The sequence below is a fragment of the Aythya fuligula genome, chromosome 24 (assembly GCF_009819795.1).
Source record: "Aythya fuligula isolate bAytFul2 chromosome 24, bAytFul2.pri, whole genome shotgun sequence".
In the NCBI taxonomy this organism is placed as follows: domain Eukaryota; kingdom Metazoa; phylum Chordata; class Aves; order Anseriformes; family Anatidae; genus Aythya; species Aythya fuligula.
The window spans coordinates 5,444,811-5,461,564 of NC_045582.1; the positions used below are offsets into that span (position 1 = coordinate 5,444,811).

Genomic DNA, 16,754 nt, shown 5'->3' on the forward strand with positions numbered 1-16,754 from the left:
AATGGAGCCATGTGAGGACAGCGTGGGGACAGCTCCCATCATGACAGGACCTAGACATTGGCAGCGCTCAGGGTGCCACGAGTTTGACAGTCCTCTGCGTTGGGCAGGGAAGGAGCCAGGGTGCCCTCAGCCAGGTGACAGCGGGCGACGGGGCACAGGGCAGGTACCTTGAAGAGCTTGTAGGCGTAGATGTCGTTCATGTCGATGTTGATCATCCGCAGCATGCTCTTCACCTCCTGGAAGCACATCTTGTTGTCCTTGTTCTTGTCGGCTCGCTGCAGGATGCCGTGGATCCAGCTGCACCGTGCTAAGGAAAGCGCCCCAGGCTGTCCCCAGACTGTCCCCGGGCTGTCCCCACACCGTGCCCCGCTGTCCCACAGAGGATACTGGTCGAGTTTCTCCCTCTGGTTCATGGCCTGCAGCCGCGCCATCAGCTTGGTGAGCCCCTGCACCCAGTGCTGGGCGTCCTCCTCGCCCCGCGCTGCCAGGTCAAGGTTCTTGCGCTTGCCCTTGAAGACGATGGTGAAGCAGTGCCGCTCGGGGAAGGAGCCGCCGTACTTGCGCAGCCCCTCCGACTGGTGGCCCTGGCGCACGCCCTCGATGTGCATCACGGAGACTGCGGGGACACGCGCCGTGACGGTCCCCACCCCGTGTGGAGGCGGCCACCGGTCCCCAGCCGAGCCGATGGCTCAGCACGGCCGTGGGATCTCCCCCACCCACCGTGCCCCAGCACCCCGCTGGCGGCCACCCCCAGTGTCCCCATGGCAGTGCCGGGTGTCCCCTCTGCTCCCCAGGGTGCTGTGGGCAGGGACCAGGCGCTCTCGGTGCAGCTGACGCTGCAGCAGTGCTGAAGCCACTAATCCCAGGCGAGACAGGGCCCAGCGGGTCCAGGCCACTGTCCCCTGCGGGGATGGGGGTGGTGACGCCAGCGGGGGGATGGCGCCGTCTCGCAGCAGTGCCAGCACTGGGCAGATGTCCCAGTGAGTGTGGAGAGAGCTGGGTGACGCCAGGGAGCGGGGACAGAGCCCGGCCAGGATGGAGCCGGGTCCCTGCGCCAGTCCCGAGGGGGAGAGCAAAGGGAGTGGGCTCTGGGGGCTCGGCTGAGGGGCACTGGGAGGCACTGGGAGGCACTGGGGGCAGCGGAAGGCAATGGGCACAGTGGAAGAAACTGGGTGCACTGGGATGTGATGGGATGTACTGAGAGACAATGGGATACACCGGGTGCACTGGGTCACAAGGGGGTGCACTGGGATGCACGGGGATGTAATGGGATGCCCTGGGAGGCAATGGGTACACTGCGAGGCAATGGGATACACTGGGTGCACTGGGACACACTGGAATGCATTGAGATGTACTGGAAGGCACTGGGATGCACTGGGTGGAATGGGATGTACTGGGAGGCACTGGTCCATGGCTGGGGGCAAAGCAAGCTCAAGGAGGGGGGGGCCGTGGCTGAGTTGGGGTCCAGATCCCGGCTCTCACCCGCACCCACGTGGGCTGGGGCTCTGCCCCCCTCCCCACCGCTCCCCGCAATTCGAGGCCAGCAGGACCCAGCCCGGGGACCCTGGGGATGCCCCCCCCAGCGCCAGCACCTACAGATCTGCTTGGAGGGGGCGCGCCTGAAGCGCCGCTCGAACCAGACGGTCATGCCGTCCTCCTGCAGGCGGTACAGCCGCTCCTTCGCCCGCCGCGACTTCACCTTGCGCAGCAGCGAGCCCCGCAGCATCAGCTGGATGTCCTCGTCCTCCGTCAGCCCTGTGAGGGGACCGGCCCCATGGGTGCACCGGGGTGGGGGCACCGGGGGCACCGGGTGGGAATGGGGGGGGGCTCTGTGCGCATCAGAGTGTGGGTACGTGCACGGTTCAGGGCACACGAGGGGATGGGATGGGATGGGATGGGATGGGATGGGATGGGATGGGATGGGATGGGATGGGATGGGATGGGATGGGATGGCACGGGACATGACACAACAAGATGGACAGGACAGGACAACGGTTTGGGATGGAATGGGACATACATGACAGGATGTGACAATACAGATAGGACATGACAGGACAAGATGGGACAGGTTGGATGGGATAGAAAAGGGTGGATGGAACATATATGACAGGATGGGATGGAGTAGTATAGGGCAGGACAGATGGGCTGGGCTGGGCTGGGACGGGACTGGACAGGATGGGACAGGCTGGGACAGGACAGGACAGGACGGGACGGGACAGGACAGGACGGGACGGGATGTGACAAGCCACTGCCATCAGCCCAATTTGGGCACTGCAGGGCCGGGACAGGGCACGGCAGCGGTCACGGAGCCCAGCCCTCGGGCCAGGGCTGCTGGATCCCAGCAAAGCCGCCCAAATCCGGTGTGGGATTGCTGGCAGCAGGCGGGCCCTCACCCGTCCCCTGCAGCCCCAACCGCGCCCCCGGGGCTGGCGGGGACCACGTGGCGGTGACGGTCCCTGCCCGGACGGGGCTGTGACCAAGCTGGGCACAATGACGGGGTGGCCTCGGGGGACCTGCACACCCTCAGCCTCACCACCAGGACTTTTCCGTCCATTCTCCATGAAAGTTATTTCCTCCTCCTTTTTTTTTTTTTTTTTCAGTTGTTTTGTTTTGGTTTTTTTGCAACCATTCTTGGAGAACGGCCCCAGTGACTGTGCCCCCGCGCCCTTCAGGAATGCTCCTCCTGGGGTGGGAAACGGCAGTTTCAGGTCCCTGAGCTGGCCACAGCCTCGGGGACGCGGCCACCATCTCTGCCACCACCTCCTGTGACACCTCCTGGGGGATCTGTCCCTGTCCCCATCGGGCCACGTCCTCGCCTGGCAGCGGCAGCCCGCACATGAGCCACAGCCGGGGGCCAGGAGCTGACCACGCCGTGGGAGGACGCGTGGGTGCAGGGACATACAGACGGGCAGGGCTGCAGGCTGTAGGGCTGCAGGGACGCCTGCACATACAGGTGCAGCCATGCGAGGACACACGGACGCATGGACGGACGGACGGACGGGTGCACTGATGCAGGGACACCCAGACAGCCGGGCACCAGGACGCACGGACACGCGCCTGAAGCCACTGGAGCCAAGCTCCTGCCCCGACACCCACGACAAGACCCAAACCAGGACCCCCCCCCCATGTGGGGCCATACCCAGCCCCCTGCCGCCACCCCGAGCCCCCAGCCCATTGTCCCCCTGCACCCCACGGGACAGGCACTGGTCACCCAGAGGGGGTGGCACAGGGGTGACGAGGGCTCTGTCCACTTCTGCTTGCAGTGGGGACCCCCCCCGGCAATAGGGACCCCCCCAGCCATGGGGACACCCCTGGCAATGGGGAGCCTCCGACCGCGGGGACCCCAAAATCACGGTGACCCCCCCACCGCGGGGACCTCGCCCACCTTTGGGGACACCGCCCAACCGGGGACCCTCGCTGCCACGGGGGGGTAGGGGGGATAACGGGACAGTACGGGACAGTACGGGACCCTCCCCCGCTGCCCCCCCCGGCCCTCACCCATCTTCCTGAAGGCTCTGCCGGCTCGGCGGGGGCCACCGGCCCCGTCCGGGGGGGACCGGGGCTGCTCGGGGCCGGGACGCGCCCTCCGCCCGCAGATCATGGCGAGGGCCCGGTGCTGCCGGTGTCCGCCGGGCCCCCGGGGCTCCCCCCCCCCGGGCTGGGCGGAGGCGGCGGGGAGGGGACGGGACGGAACGGGAGGGGAGGGGAAGGGCGGCCCCGCCGGGACCGGGGCCCGGAGCGGGGAAGGGCCGGGAGGGGCCCGGGAGGCGTAACCCGGCCGGGAGGGGGGGGGCAGCGGGGGGGGGGGCCGGGGGGTCAGTACCGGGGGGGGTCGGTACCGGGGGGGTCGGTACCGGGGAGCTCGGTACCGGAGGGATTGCAACGGGGGGGGTCGGTACCGGGGGGGGTTCGCCACCGGGGGGGGAGCACCGGGGGCTTAGGTACCGGGGGGCTCGGTACCGGGGGGTTCGGCAACGGGGGGGTTGCACCGGGGGGGGGGAACAGGGGATTCAGGACCGGGGGGGTCGGTACTGGGTGGGTCGGTACCGGAGGGATTGCAAAGGGGGGAGTCGGTACCGGGGGAGTCGGTAACAGGGGGGTTCAGCACCGGGGGGGCAACAGGGGATTCAGTACTGGGGGGGCGGCGCCGGGGGGGGGGCACCGAGGGCTTGGGTACCGGGGGGTTCAGTAACGGGGGGCACCTGGGGGCCCGGTACTGAAGGGATTCAGCACCGGGGGGATTGCACCGGGGGGGCACCGGGGCTTCGGTACCAGAGGGTTCAGCACTGGAGGGGGTCGGTACCGGAGGGGATGCACCGGGGGGGTCGCTACTGGGGGGTCGGCACCGGTGCGGGGTCGGTACCGGGAGGTTCGTTACGGGAGGGGGACGGCACCGGGGGGATTGCACCGGGGGGGTGGGGTCGGTACCGGAGGGAGTCTGCATTGGGAGGGTCTGTGTCGACGAGGGTCGGTACCGGGGGGGGGAGGCACCGGAGGGGGGCGGTACCGAAGGGATTGCACCGAGGGGGGGCGGTACCGGCGGGGATCCATATGCGGGGGGGCAGTACCGGGGGGATTGCACCTGGGGGGTTCAGCACCGGGGGTGTCAGTACCGGGGGGGTTCAGCACCGGAGTGGGGTGGCACCAGAGGGGGTCGGTACCAGGGGGGAGCAGTACCGGGGGGGTTGAACCCAGGGCCCTACACCAGGGGCCCCCCATCTCCCGCACAGGCCCCCGCTCTGCCCGGGGACACGGCTGCCGGTGCCGGAGCTGGTGCCCAGCACCAGGAGGGACCCGTGGGCCACCCCTGTGCCACTGCGCCTGGGGACAGCGACAGAGCCTCGTCCCAGCCCCGGTGGCACCCGGTGCGCTCGGGCTGGGTGACGCTGTGCTGGCCTACCGGGGTGGTGGCAGCCTGGTGGCACACGGGGACACGGCCGTGTTGGTGGTGCGGGACGTGGTGGCCTTGCCTGGGGTCACGCCGCAGCTGGGGTCTGGAGCCTGGCACCAAAGCTTTTGGCACCAAGGCCTGCAGCGAAGGAGCCGTGCCACCGCGTCCCCTCGCCCCTACATGACACCACGGAGGACGTGTGTGCATGGCACGTGTGTGCACCCCTGCACGTGCTCATGCGGCTGTGTGCACAGCTGTGCACATGTGTGCGTGCGTGTGTGTGTGTGTGCATACACGTATGTGTGCAGATATGTGGGATTTACCCCAATTCACTCCATTTGTACCCGTTTCCACCTCTCCCCCAGCTGTGGCAGGCTCTCTCCTTGCCCAGGTGAGGTTGGGGGGAATAGATGGGTGGGTGGGCACAGAGGGAGAGCCCCCAGCCCCATCCCAGGCTCCCTGGCCCCAGCCCCTCCACCCGAACCAGGCATTGATTTCAAGCCCTGTGCCGGTGGCAAGGGCTGCCGCCAGCTGGCTGGCACCACTTCTTGCCAAAACTGCCAGCACCGGGGGACAAGAGGCTGTCCCAGGCCGGGACGTGGGGACCAGGAGCTGCAGCACAAAGCAAGGAAACGAGAACCACAGCACGGGGCGGGGGGGAACTTCACTGGTCAGGGAGAGGGCGACTGCGGCCACATGTGGGACCGGAGGGCACCCTGCAACATCTGGGCACCCTGGGGTGACATCTGGGCACTATGGGCAATCTCTGAGCACTCTGGGGGGACGTCTGTAAATCTAGGGCAACATCTGGGCATCTGTGGAGCAAACTCTGGTTGTCCTGGAGCAACATCTGGGCACCCTGGGTGACCTCTGGGCACCCTGGGGCAGCATCTGTACACCCAGGGCAACACAGAATGACATCGGGGCATCCCCGAGGCCACCTCTGGTTATCCTGGAGCAACACCTCTACGTCAAGGGAGACCCTCGGGCCCCTGGAGCAACACTCGGGTGTCCTGGATGGTCTGTGAGCATCCTGGAGCAACGTCTGCGGATCCAGGGCAACACCTGGGCAGCGTGAGGTGGAGTCTGGGCACCACGGTGCGACACCTGGGTGAGCTGGGGGCACATGAGGGCAGCTGGGGGGAACATCTGGGCAGCCCCTCGGGCGTGTTTTTGGGGTGCTGAGGCCTTTGGGGACATGGGGACTTGGGGAATTTTAAACAGGGGCAGCAGAGCCCAGGGCAGTGCCCCCTTGTGCTTGGCCCGTGACTTTTACCCGTTCAGGAGCCGCAGAAGGCATTTGGTGTATTTATGCAGAAATGAAGGCATTTGGTGTTATTTATGCAAAAATGAAGGCATTTGGTGTATTGATGCAAAACGCCTCTTTCTCTGCTGGAAAACTTCGGAAAGCAGCTGCATCCACCCCGAAATGCACTTGCAACCGGATAGCCGGGCTCTGCCCTGGCCCCGCTCCAAGCCCTCGGCCCCCGAGGGGAATTGCACGGGCAGGAATTCAGCTGCCGACACCGAGCGAGTTTTGGAAGATCCCTGGGGAGAAGCAAACCGTGAAACGGTGCCGTGAGCGTGGCGGCAGCCACCAGCCCCCGGGGGTAGGACACGTCCCGTCCCCCCCCCTCCCTATCCTGCACCAGCCCTGGGCCGTGCTGGGGAATCAAAACACGTTGCATAACCACAACCCAGCAAAAAAAAAAAATAAAAAAAAACACATCACCACCACCAATATTATTAATAGCAGGATTACGAGCGGGGAAAGAATGGCTTATTGCATAAAATAAACACGGCTGAGGCTGGGGGGGGGGCATGGCTCGGAAATCCCTCACGGCCCGCAGTGGGAGCAGATCCCACTGCAGGCTCTGGGGGAGCGGATCCCACCCCGGGCCCTGAGGGCTCAGATCCCACCCCGGCCCTCTCAGCGTTGCCGTTTTCTGCCGCGATGCGGAGGCAGCCGATGGGCAGCGTTCCCGGCCCCGTCGGGCTCAGCTCGCGTCCCGTGAGCTGGGCCCAGGCCATGGCTGGAGCCGGGGCGTTCGCCGCGGCCGGGGCTGGTTGTGCGGTGAGTCAGAGCCCGGCCGCCATCCCGGGGGGGCAGGAACCCTCCGTGGGAGCTCCGAAGTGGCGGGAGGATGGAAGCTCCCCCCTCGCTGCCTCGCTTTGCTGGGTCTTGAACTTTCGCACCGAGCGCGGGCCATGTGGCCGTGGCCTGGCCCCCTCCCCGCACCCAGCCCCGGCCGAGGGCCGGGCCCAGGCAGCCGCAGGTGGCCGCAGGGCTGCCCGTGGTGGCCCCCCGCTGGCCGTGCCCCCCCCGGGCCGCGCTGTCACCGCAACGCCCCCAGCCCCGGGGTGCCCCCCGCTGCCACCCCCGTCCCCCCGCAGCACACCCTCGCCCTGCGCCCTCACGGCGGGGGCCCGGTTCCGCCCCCCCCTCCCCACAGCCGTTATCCCAGTTCGTTTTTCATATTGGCCTAAATTCGATTTTTATAATTAACCAAAATAACGACCAAAACCAACCAGTCGCCTCGCCAGGCCCAGCTGCCCCGTGCCCTGCGGCGAGTCCCCTGCCCCACGCGGTGACACCCACCCTGCAGTGAGCCCCCCCCCATGATGCCCGCCCTGCCCAGTGCCCCCAGCGCGTCTCCCAGTGCTCCCAGTGTGTCCCCCCCGTGCACTGTCCCTTTAAATCCCCCCCCCGCTCTCCCCGGGCTCTGTCCCTTTAAATCCCCCCCGCCCCTTCCCGCCCCGGGGCCCCGCCCCCTGCCCGCCGCCTTGCAGCCCCGCCCTCGGCCAGCAGGGGGCGTCGCTTCCCCGGCCGAGCCGCGCTCCCATTGGCTGCCGCGCGCCCCTCCTCCAGCAGGGAGCGCTCGCGCCGCGCTCCCATTGGCTCCGCCGCGCCGCTCACCGAGCGGGGCGGGAGGGGAGGGCGCAGCGCGGCCCGTTTCGGAAGCGGCGCGCTGATTGGGCGCGGCGCCGAGGTAATGATGAAAGGCGCGCGCTGATTGGCCCCGCGCTCTCCCCTCACGGAGAGGCGCTCGGCGGGGCCGGGACCGGGACCGGGCCGGAGCCCGGGGCGGCGGCGGCGGCGGCGGGGCCATGGCGGAGCCGGGCTGCGGGGCCCAGTTCCGGGCCGCCGTGCGCGTCATCCAGGGGCTGCCCCGCAGCGGTGAGTGCGGCCGGGCCCGAACCGGCCCCGGGGGGTGAGGGGGGGCTCGCTCGTTCCCGGGCCCGGCGGCGGCGGCCGCGCTGAGGCGTTTGCGGTGCCGCAGGCTCGTACCGGCCGTCCTACGAGGAGATGCTGCGCTTCTACAGCTACTACAAGCAGGCGACGGCGGGGCGCTGCCAGGGCCCCCGGCCCGGCTTCTGGGACCCCATCGGCCGGTACAAGTGGTAAGCTGGGGGGAGGGGGGGGGTCGGGGCCGCTCCGGGGCCGGTTCGGGCCCGGCCCGGCCCCCCCTGACGGCGCCGCGCCCCGCAGGGACGCCTGGCACAGCCTGGGGAGGATGACCAAGGAGGAGGCGATGGCCGCGTACGTGGCCGAGATGAAGAAAGTGGCCCAGAAGGTAGCGGGGAGCGGGACGGGCCCGGCCCGGTGCCTCCCGCCGGGCCCCGCCGCAGCTGTGGCCGTCCCCAGGTCATCGACACGGTGCCCATGGACGAGGCGACGCGGGAGATGTTCAAGTACTTCGAGCCGCTCTACGAGGTGATCTGCGACATGCCGCGGCCCCCCGAGGACTTCTTCAAAGGGGAAGGGGGTGAGTGGGAGCCCCGCTGCCCCCCTGCTGCCCCCCCGCATGCCCCTCGCTCCTCACGCCTGGCCCCCTGCTGCTGCTGTCCCGGCACGGCCGTCGCCTCAAGGCTCTGCTCCCCAAGAGGGGACAAGGGGGACACACCATGTCCCGCCTGGCTCCCCAGCTCCCAAGGAGGTGTTGCTGAGGTGCTTGTCTGAGCACCGCTCTCCAGCAGGTGCCTCCTCAGCGTGGGCTCTCTCTGCCCTAAAGTTCTGGGGAGAAAACTTGAGCTTTGGCTTCCGAACAACCCAAGGCCATATGCAGCCAAAGGCAGAGCCGGGGACTTGGTGCAGGTTCAGCATCCCGGCCACGGGGCTCTCCTTTCTTCTGGTCAGCCTGGGCACGGGCATGCCTCCAGGCAGGGCGGGCTGCCAACCAGAGCCAGGGTCATCCGATAGAAACAGGTGCCTGTTTTTGCAGCAGAGTGGAGATGGAGAAACAGGGGTTGGGAAAGGGGATTAGTGGGATCTGGAGATGCTGGAACAGCCTTGTACTATAAAAAGTCCTCTTCCAGCCCTTTCCACATGTGTCTGGTGGCTGCTGTCTCACGCTGAGGGGTTGCTGGGGACCCTTCTCACCCCTGGAGCAGGGTGGTTCCTGCGAGAAGGGTTTGAGCGAGTGAGGGGCTGGGTTTGGCTGTCTGAGAGCCAGCCGTGCTGTTTCAGAGGGGAGGCTGCCACAGAAAGGCTGTGCATCCGGACGTGTTCCTGTGCCTAATTTCCAGTAGATAGCTCGGCAGCAGGTGAGCTTTGGGGTATATTTGCAGCAGGTATAAACCATCAGTGCTTCCCTAATGTCAGAGGCGCTCTGGCAAACAGCCTCACTCTCTGCCTGTCCCCAGGCATCTGTCCCCACTCTGACAGCCACTGTCACCCCTTGTGTCTGCAGAGCTGCCCAAACACGTCTCCTGGACGGCACGCTCCTGTACGGCTTGGCCTTACAGGGGCTGCTCCTGGCCTTACAGGGGCTGCTCCTTCCTGTGGTGCCCAGATGCTTTTGTTTTCTATGTTGACATCAAATCTAGTTCCTTTAAAATGCAAACAGACTTTATTTTTCTCTGGTAAATAGAAGCTGGGGCTAACCTCCTTGTCATTTCTCACTCGAGTGTGTCCCCCTGCATAGTGACACGTAGAAATGACAGCCTCGTTTGTGCCTAAACCCGGCACTGTCTGCAGAGCAAAGGAACCCCGGGTGCCTGAAACATGGTTTAAAAGTCTGAGCTTCTTAAGCTGTTGAGTCATTTGTGTTAAAGGCTCTTAAACCTGCCTTGAGATGTGCTGCTGCAACTTCTGCTGGTGATGATGCAGGTGAGGAAGGTGGGTGGGCGCTGGTAGCAGTGCCCGAGGTACGGTCAGAATGTGGCAGGTGCCGGCCCGCAGAGAGCTGCGTGGTTTCCCTCGCCTTGCAGGCCAGAGGCGGTGCGTGCGGTGGCCGAGCCACACTCCTTCTTGTTTATTTACAGCCGGCGCACCATAAACCACGACTTGGAACCCAGTTGTGAATGGCGCAGGGTCGCAGCAGGTCTCGAGCCGACAAAGCTTTCCCAAACATCTTAGCACACACAGGCCGAGACTGAAGCAACCCCGGACCCACAGTTAAGCACCTCCATCCTGCCGCCCAGGCGGTGCTGCTCCCCCGGCCCCACGGGCGCACGGGGGCTGGTGGTGGAGCTCGGCTCCTCGGGGCGGAGGTGATGGGACCCTGCCCGGCGGGGCAGGCACAGGGCATGCTCTGAGCAGAGGCCTGGGGTGCTGGGCTCGGAGCAGCCTTCACACTCACTCCTGCGCTGTGTGGTCCTGTCCCGCAGCTGGGAGCCTGGCGTGGTGGCGGGCTGGGGACGGCAGCCCCGCAGAGGTGCGTGGGCAAGGCGCCGGCAGGGCGGCGTTGCCACATCCCCGCATGGCCAGGAGCAGGGAGCAAAGTCCCAGCTGCCGAAGGGCTGCGTGGCTGGCTTAACCCCGTGGGCCCAACCGGGCACCCGAGGAGACGGCGGGAGCTGGTTTATAAACACAGACACGTTCTGGCTGCTGCCTGCCCCCGGGTGAAGCCTCTCCTCCGCTCCTGTTAGCCATCGAGCTCGCTGCTGCGCACATCCTTGCTGCACCAGGCTCCCAAATCCACATGTCCCCCGCTCTGCCCAGCAGTGAAACAGCTGCGAGGAGCCCAGCGCAGAGCCGGGCAGGGTGGGCTGCACCACAGGGATGTCTGCAGCACCTTCACCCTGCTCTCCCTCTCTCTGTCTCTGTGCAGATGGGCAGGAGCAGGCGGCCGACCCCAGCCAGGACGAGCAAGCGAGCGGCCCGGCCCCGGAGCAGCGGGAGGACGTGCTGCCTGAGGAGCTGCAGGACGGGCAGCGAGCGCCAGGTTGGTCTCCCCGGCGTGGCCAGCACCCGGCAGAGACCCCGCGGAGGAGGCACCGGCGACAGAGCCGGGCTGGGCTTCCACCTCTCCGCAGAGCTGTTGGCTTCAGGCACGTGTGGTCCGACCCTGCCTGTGTTTCGGGCACCGCCCTGGTCACGCAGAGCCGGAGCTTCTCGTGGGGGCAGCTCTCGGTGCTGGGATAACCCTGAGCGCGTTGGGTGCCTTCGTGTCGCACGTGTCTGGGCAAAGGGGCCTGATTCTGCTGGCCTGCCGCAGAGGGCTGAGGGCTGGGAGTGTGACGTGCTCCCGTGGACGGGGAAAATGCCCTGAGAGGTGCTCTGGGAGGGGAAGATCTCCCTCGGCCCGAGCCAAGTTTGCCCAGCCGGTGGCGCTCTGTGGGGCTGTCAGTGCCCTGGTGGTGGATTTGCACGGCCCCAGCACACCCACCCGATGCCGGCGCTGTGCTGGGGCCAGCAAACTCCCTGTGCCCCCCCCGTGGCAACACACGCAGCTCTCCCCGCCCGAAGAGGCCCCTGCTTCGGCCTCGTGCTGCAGGGAGGAGTCCTGCCCGGCCCTCCCTCGAGGAGCGAATATGGTCACGGAGCGAGCGTGGGCTGGGGCTGAGCGCAGCCGGGAGCTGGCACCCGCTGGTGGCACCCGCGGGACGTACGGGGTGCGCTGCGCTGTCCCTCAGCAGCGCTGGACTTGGGGTGGGAGGAGGGGAAGATTAATTCCCTGGGGCCTCGGATGCTGCAGTGCCCCGTGCCAGGGGTTGTGCTGTCAGGACACGGCAGCCTCCTTCCTGGGGGGAGCTGGACGTGCGCAGAGACCTGCCCTGGAAAGCCCCGTGCTGGGGCTTGTGAGTGAGCAATACATTGGGCAGGGAGGGGACGGGGAATTCAGACTCCCGGCCGCGGTGCTGAGCCAGCAGCAGCCCCGTTCCTTCGCCCTCTGTGCCTCGGTTTCCTCCCCAGGAGCGTGAGCGATGCGTTGCTGCCTCGTGCGGGTGGAGTTCACGCTGCTTTGAGCCTCCCGCTGAAGAGCTCCGGCCTCCTGCTGCCCCCCTGCTTTGTGCACGCTGACACCGGCTCTGTGCCCGCTTGCAGCCCGGCTGCCTTCTGCCCGCGCGGGGCTTCTGCTGCCCCGAAACGCCGTTGTCACGCCAGCACCGCCTGCGGCTGAGCCGTGTGCTTCCCTTCCAGGAGGAGGGCTGGCTCCTGCTGCCGACACGCGCGAGGGTAGCCAGGTGGCCAGTGACTCTGAGGGGGAAGTGTTCTGCGACACCCTGGAGCAGATGGAGCCCGAGCAGGTAACGTCTCCCAGGGCAGGACGGCCTCGAGGAGGGCTGGGGTCCCTCCACACCGTGGCAGAAACTTCCCCTGCCGGCAGCCCTGCTCCCAACAGGCAGCTCTCTGCGTCTTGCTGTCACCTCCGCACTGCTTTCCTGGCAGCCCTGCAACACCCCAAATGTCTACAGGGGCCCCGGTGAAGCAGCCCTGCCATGTCCCTGTGCGTTGGAGCCTGGTCCCGTCACCGAGGGCAGGCTGAGGAGCCCTCAGGTGCCCCGGCAGCACCCGCAGCCTCCCTCACTGCTGCAGCACAGCCCCGGTGGCTGAGCAGGGCTGGCCCCGAGCCGTGCAGGCGCCCGGTGGCCCCGCCACTCACTCGTTGCTCCCTGCTCATCCCTGTGCTCACAGGCAGCGCGGTGCCACCCGCAGTGCAAGGCGCTTCCAGTGCCGCAGCGAGCGCCCCTGGGCAGGAGGCACGAGGCCGCCCACACGCCTGGGTCCCCCAGGAGCTCTGCCCTGGCCTCCCGTGTCCCCCGGGGAGGGAGGGGGGTCTCAGGGCCGTTCTTCTCTACCCCCGCACAGGCTGGGCAGCCGCTGGGCAAGCAGGGGCTCTCCCTGAACAGCGCCCAGGCCGGGCCTGAGCCCCAAGCGCCCCGTGCCGCTGGGCGGGGAGAGCGGGGCGAAGGCAGAAGACGAGCGGGGAGGAGCGGCACTGGCCTCGCAGCCCCGGGCTCTGACAGAGGTGGGTGAGCGCTGGGCTCCTGGCGCCTTCCCGCTGCTCCCTCCTCACCCTGGGGTGCCCGTGCAGGGGCTGAGCAGAGAGGTGAGGGCTGTGACCACCAGCAGCCTGGCTCAGTAGCCACACGTCCCGTGCATTCCCTCTCTTCATCCCTCGGTCCCCAAGCAGCTCCGTGTTTCACCCTGCCAGGACAGATCCCCTTTGTTGTCCCCAGGCTGTGTGACAGCTGTGCCCGCTGCCCTGCGCTGCTGTGCCCGTGGCTTCTCTCCAGCAGCCTGGCTCAGAGCGCGGCTCCCCGGCAGTGTGAGCCCCGCAGCGAGCACCACACGGCCCCACCGGCAGCACCTCAGTGTGGTGGGACGCGGCTGGGAGCTCGCCGCGGGGCTTGGGTGGGCCAAGCTGGTCGTGGTGCCCCTGGAGGCACTGGTCCAGGGGACAGCACCACTGCCCTGCTCCAGCCCTCCTGCGGTGCCAGTCGCGTGCCACCAGCCTCCGGTGCTGCAGGTGTCAGTGCTGCTGCAGGGATGGAGCCAGGAGCCCTGCTGCTGCCCCGTGCTCTCCCCGTCCTGCCGGACACATCCAGGGGCTGTGCTCGGGGCTGGCTCCACCACCCTCGCCAGCAGAGCTCCATCTGCGGAGGGGCAGGAGCACGGCCCACCGCTGTGCTTATCTCCCCATTAATGTTTCCGTAAACCCTCCCAGGCTGCTTGACCTTGGGAGTTAACTTGTAACAAGGCCGACAAAGCCAGCCTGGGCTGTCCCCGGGGCACCGCAGCGAGTGGGCAGCACAGGGGCCAAGGAGCAGCCCGTGCCACGGCAGGCACTTGCCTGTCCCCCACTTGCAGTGAGGATTATTTGGGTGTCGCACAGGCTGTGGTGAGGCAGGTTTGGGGGCTCTGCTGAGCCCCGGGGCCTGGCAGAGTGGCAGCAAACAGGCCAGGCACCCTCCTGGCCTTCGCTGCCGCGCTTGGTGAACCGAGGTGACCTGCGTGTGCCCGTGCAGGTGCAGTGTCAGTGGGGCAGAGGCTGCCCAGCACAGCCACTGCTGCACTGGGGGACACGGTGCCAGTCCCTGTCCCCAGAGCTGCTGGGCCGGGCTGGGAGCTCCCAGCTCTGCGTGTGCCAAGGTTGGGCAGAGCCGTGTGGGCAGCCCGGGGCAGGACGCAGGCACCTGCTGAGATCCGTCAGCAGCAGCGCACGGCCTCGGGTCCTCGGGGAGCTCGGCCTGCCTGGGCGAGTGGCATCGCCCCTGCGCCACGTGCACCGTGCGAGCGCCCGGCCGCCTCCTGTCTGAGCAGCGCCCGTCTTTGCACCCTGCAGATCCACAGCTCGCCGGGGCGGCGCAGGATGCCGAGAGCGCCCCTGAGCTTGCCCACGGGAGCCAGGGGCTGCTGCTGGAGGTGGACGCCCACGTGGCCGGCACCGTGCGGGCCCTGCAGGATGACATGCAGCGTGTGCTGCAGCGCCTGAGCGAGCTGGAGACGCTCACCTCTGCGCAGGTACGTGCCCGGCCACGCAGAGAGCTGGGGGTGCTGGGTGGGGCTGTGCTGCCCCCCAGGTGTCTCTGGTCCCTGACCCTGCCCACGCAGCCCAGGTTGGCCCAGGTGCTGAGAGACCTTGGGCTGCCGTCGTGGCCTGGCAGGGTGGAGGCTGTGGATGCTGCTCTGAGCTGCCCCGAGGTGCAGGCAGGGAGCCACCATCCCCGCCATCCCCACTGCCCCGGGTCCTGGCCCAGCTGCTCTGCAGAGCCCTGCCTGGGCCCGGTTGTTCCCAGCCCCTCTCTGTGGGGATGCGGTGGCTGAGCGGGGGTGCCTGGCCCTGGCCGCACCCTGACACCTCTCCTGTCTCGCAGGGGGACGCCTCTGGGACCAAACCTGGCCGGCTGCTTGCACCGCAGGTGAGTTGGAGGCAGGCAGGGCGCTTCCTGCTGCTGGCCCCTCCGTGTCACTGCCCCGTGGGGCCTGGCTCCACAGCCCCTACCCTGATGTTGCTGGGGGTGGTGGGGGACAGACGGGGGGACGGTCCCCAGCTGGAAAGCAGGAGCAGCCCTGGGGATGTGTCCCCGGTGTCCAGGCAGCAGGGACGATGCGGTGGCAGCACGAGGAGACCTCGGCGGGATGACGGCCGCCAAAAGGACGGCCGGGCTGTGACGGTGCCCCCGCTGCCCTTTGGGATAGGGGCCGGGGGGGCTCGGTCTCAGCGCTAACACCGAGCCCTTGTGCCCCCCCCCCCGTCTGTCCCCCACCAGGCAGCGTCCCCGTGGCCGCTGGCGGTGTCCCCGCGCACGCTGCTGTTCCTCATCGCCTGGCCCTTCGTCACCCAGTGGCTGCTGCGCCGCTGGCAGGGCACCAAGAGGTGACCGCCGCGGGACGGCCCCGCTCCGCCCGCCCCCACCGCCACCGCCCTCGATCCGCTTCTCACGAGCCGGGAAAGCGCCGGGACCGCCGCACCCCCACCCCCCACCGCCGCCTTCCTGCCACCGGCGGCCCCGGCCCCGAGGGAGCCGAGCTGCGAGCCCGGGACCCCCCGGGACCCCCCCGGGCCCCCCTCGCAGCCTGCCTCGGGTCGGGGCGGGGCCGCCTCGCACCGCCGCTCCCAGCCGCTGGGCCCCGGCCCCGCACGCACGGGGGCGACCGAGCGCTGCCCGCACCCACAGCGGCGCCGCCATCACGCAGCGGGGAGCGGGGCCGGAGCCCCCCGGGAGGGCCCGCGGGGAGCCGGGGGAGCTCCGTGGGCCGAGGCCCCATTAAAGCGTTGCCTTCTCAGCCCGGCGCCCGCTCCGTGCTCTGCGGGGACCCCGGGGGGGGGGCACCCCGCGACCACCGGCCCGGCCCCGCCAGCCCCGGGCTGTGCCCGTGCCCCCCGGTGGCGGGGACATCGCTGGGGGGGGGAGGGGGGTGGGGGGGGTGTGCCCGGCCCGGCCCCGCGCCTTCAGGCCTGGGGGGGTCCCTGGGGGGGTCCCCGGGGGGTGCTGCCCCCCCCCCCCCCGTCCCTCCCCCTCTCGGCCCCGCCCCTCCGGTTGGGGCCGCGGCGCCTTTAAGCCGGGCCTCGTCCCCGCCCGGTTTGTTTACATCTCCCTCCGCGCTCTGGGCCGCATCACCCAGCGCGGCCCCGGGACTCCTCCGCCCGCACTCTCCCCCTTTCCCCCCCTCCCCCCGTTTCTCTCCCCCTTCCCCTTCGGGCCCCGCCGCCGACCCCCGACAGCCCCGGGGGGACCGGGGCCGGGCCGCGGGGCGGGGCCGCAGCACCCCCGTGTGTCCCTCCGCGCCGCGGGGACTCTTTTCGGGCCGTGCCACCCGCCGGGCGCGGGGGGGGCGGGGCCGCTGCCCTCAGCGCCGCCCTGAAGGTCGCCCCCCTCCTCGCGCGTGGTACGGCCCGGCCCCGCCCCCCGCCCTCCCCGATTGGTGGAGCGGCTCGTGAGTGACGTTCCGCCCCGCCAATCGTCGCCCGCTCGTCCGTGCGGCCAGGGGGAGGGGCTCCGAGCGAGGTCCCGCCCCCCGCGCCCGCCGATTGGCCGCGGGGCGGGGCCTGCGGCTCGCGGGGAGCCGCGGTGGCAGCGGCGGGCGCGCGGCGGGGGCGGGGCGCGGCGCGCGGCGGGGGCGGGGCGAGCAGCGCGCCTGCGCGGGGCGGGGCGGGGCGCTCGCGGCTATATAAGGCGGGGAAACGGGCGG

At 68.9% G+C, this 16,754-nt stretch overlaps 2 protein-coding genes across 4 annotated transcripts in view; one reads left to right on the forward strand and one right to left on the reverse strand.

The window, feature by feature from the left end:
- PLCD3 (phospholipase C delta 3) overlaps positions 1 to 3,638 on the reverse strand; it is a 9,728-nt gene extending 6,090 nt beyond the window's left edge. For 2 of the 3 annotated variants that reach the window (XM_032202692.1, XM_032202691.1), the window contains exons 1-4: positions 3,499 to 3,638; positions 1,597 to 1,755; positions 388 to 616; positions 168 to 297 (exon numbers count right to left, since the gene is read on the reverse strand). In XM_032202692.1, coding sequence (XP_032058583.1) covers positions 168 to 297; positions 388 to 616; positions 1,597 to 1,755; positions 3,499 to 3,601 — 621 coding nt within the window. In that variant the 5' untranslated portion in view covers positions 3,602 to 3,638. Of the gene's footprint in view, positions 1 to 167; positions 298 to 387; positions 617 to 1,596; positions 1,756 to 2,533; positions 2,777 to 3,498 lie in introns of those variants that run through there. The other variant, XM_032202693.1, reaches the window with a different exon arrangement.
- Positions 3,639 to 7,999: 4,361 nt separating this feature from the next.
- ACBD4 (acyl-CoA binding domain containing 4) lies at positions 8,000 to 15,600 on the forward strand. Its single transcript, XM_032202790.1, is given in 10 exon segments — positions 8,000 to 8,069; positions 8,173 to 8,293; positions 8,382 to 8,481; positions 8,484 to 8,658; positions 10,945 to 11,058; positions 12,258 to 12,364; positions 12,927 to 13,086; positions 14,404 to 14,582; positions 14,936 to 14,980; positions 15,332 to 15,600. Coding segments are annotated over 10 exon segments (1,182 nt in total). The 3' UTR covers positions 15,443 to 15,600.
- The last annotated feature ends 1,154 nt before the right edge of the window (positions 15,601 to 16,754 follow it).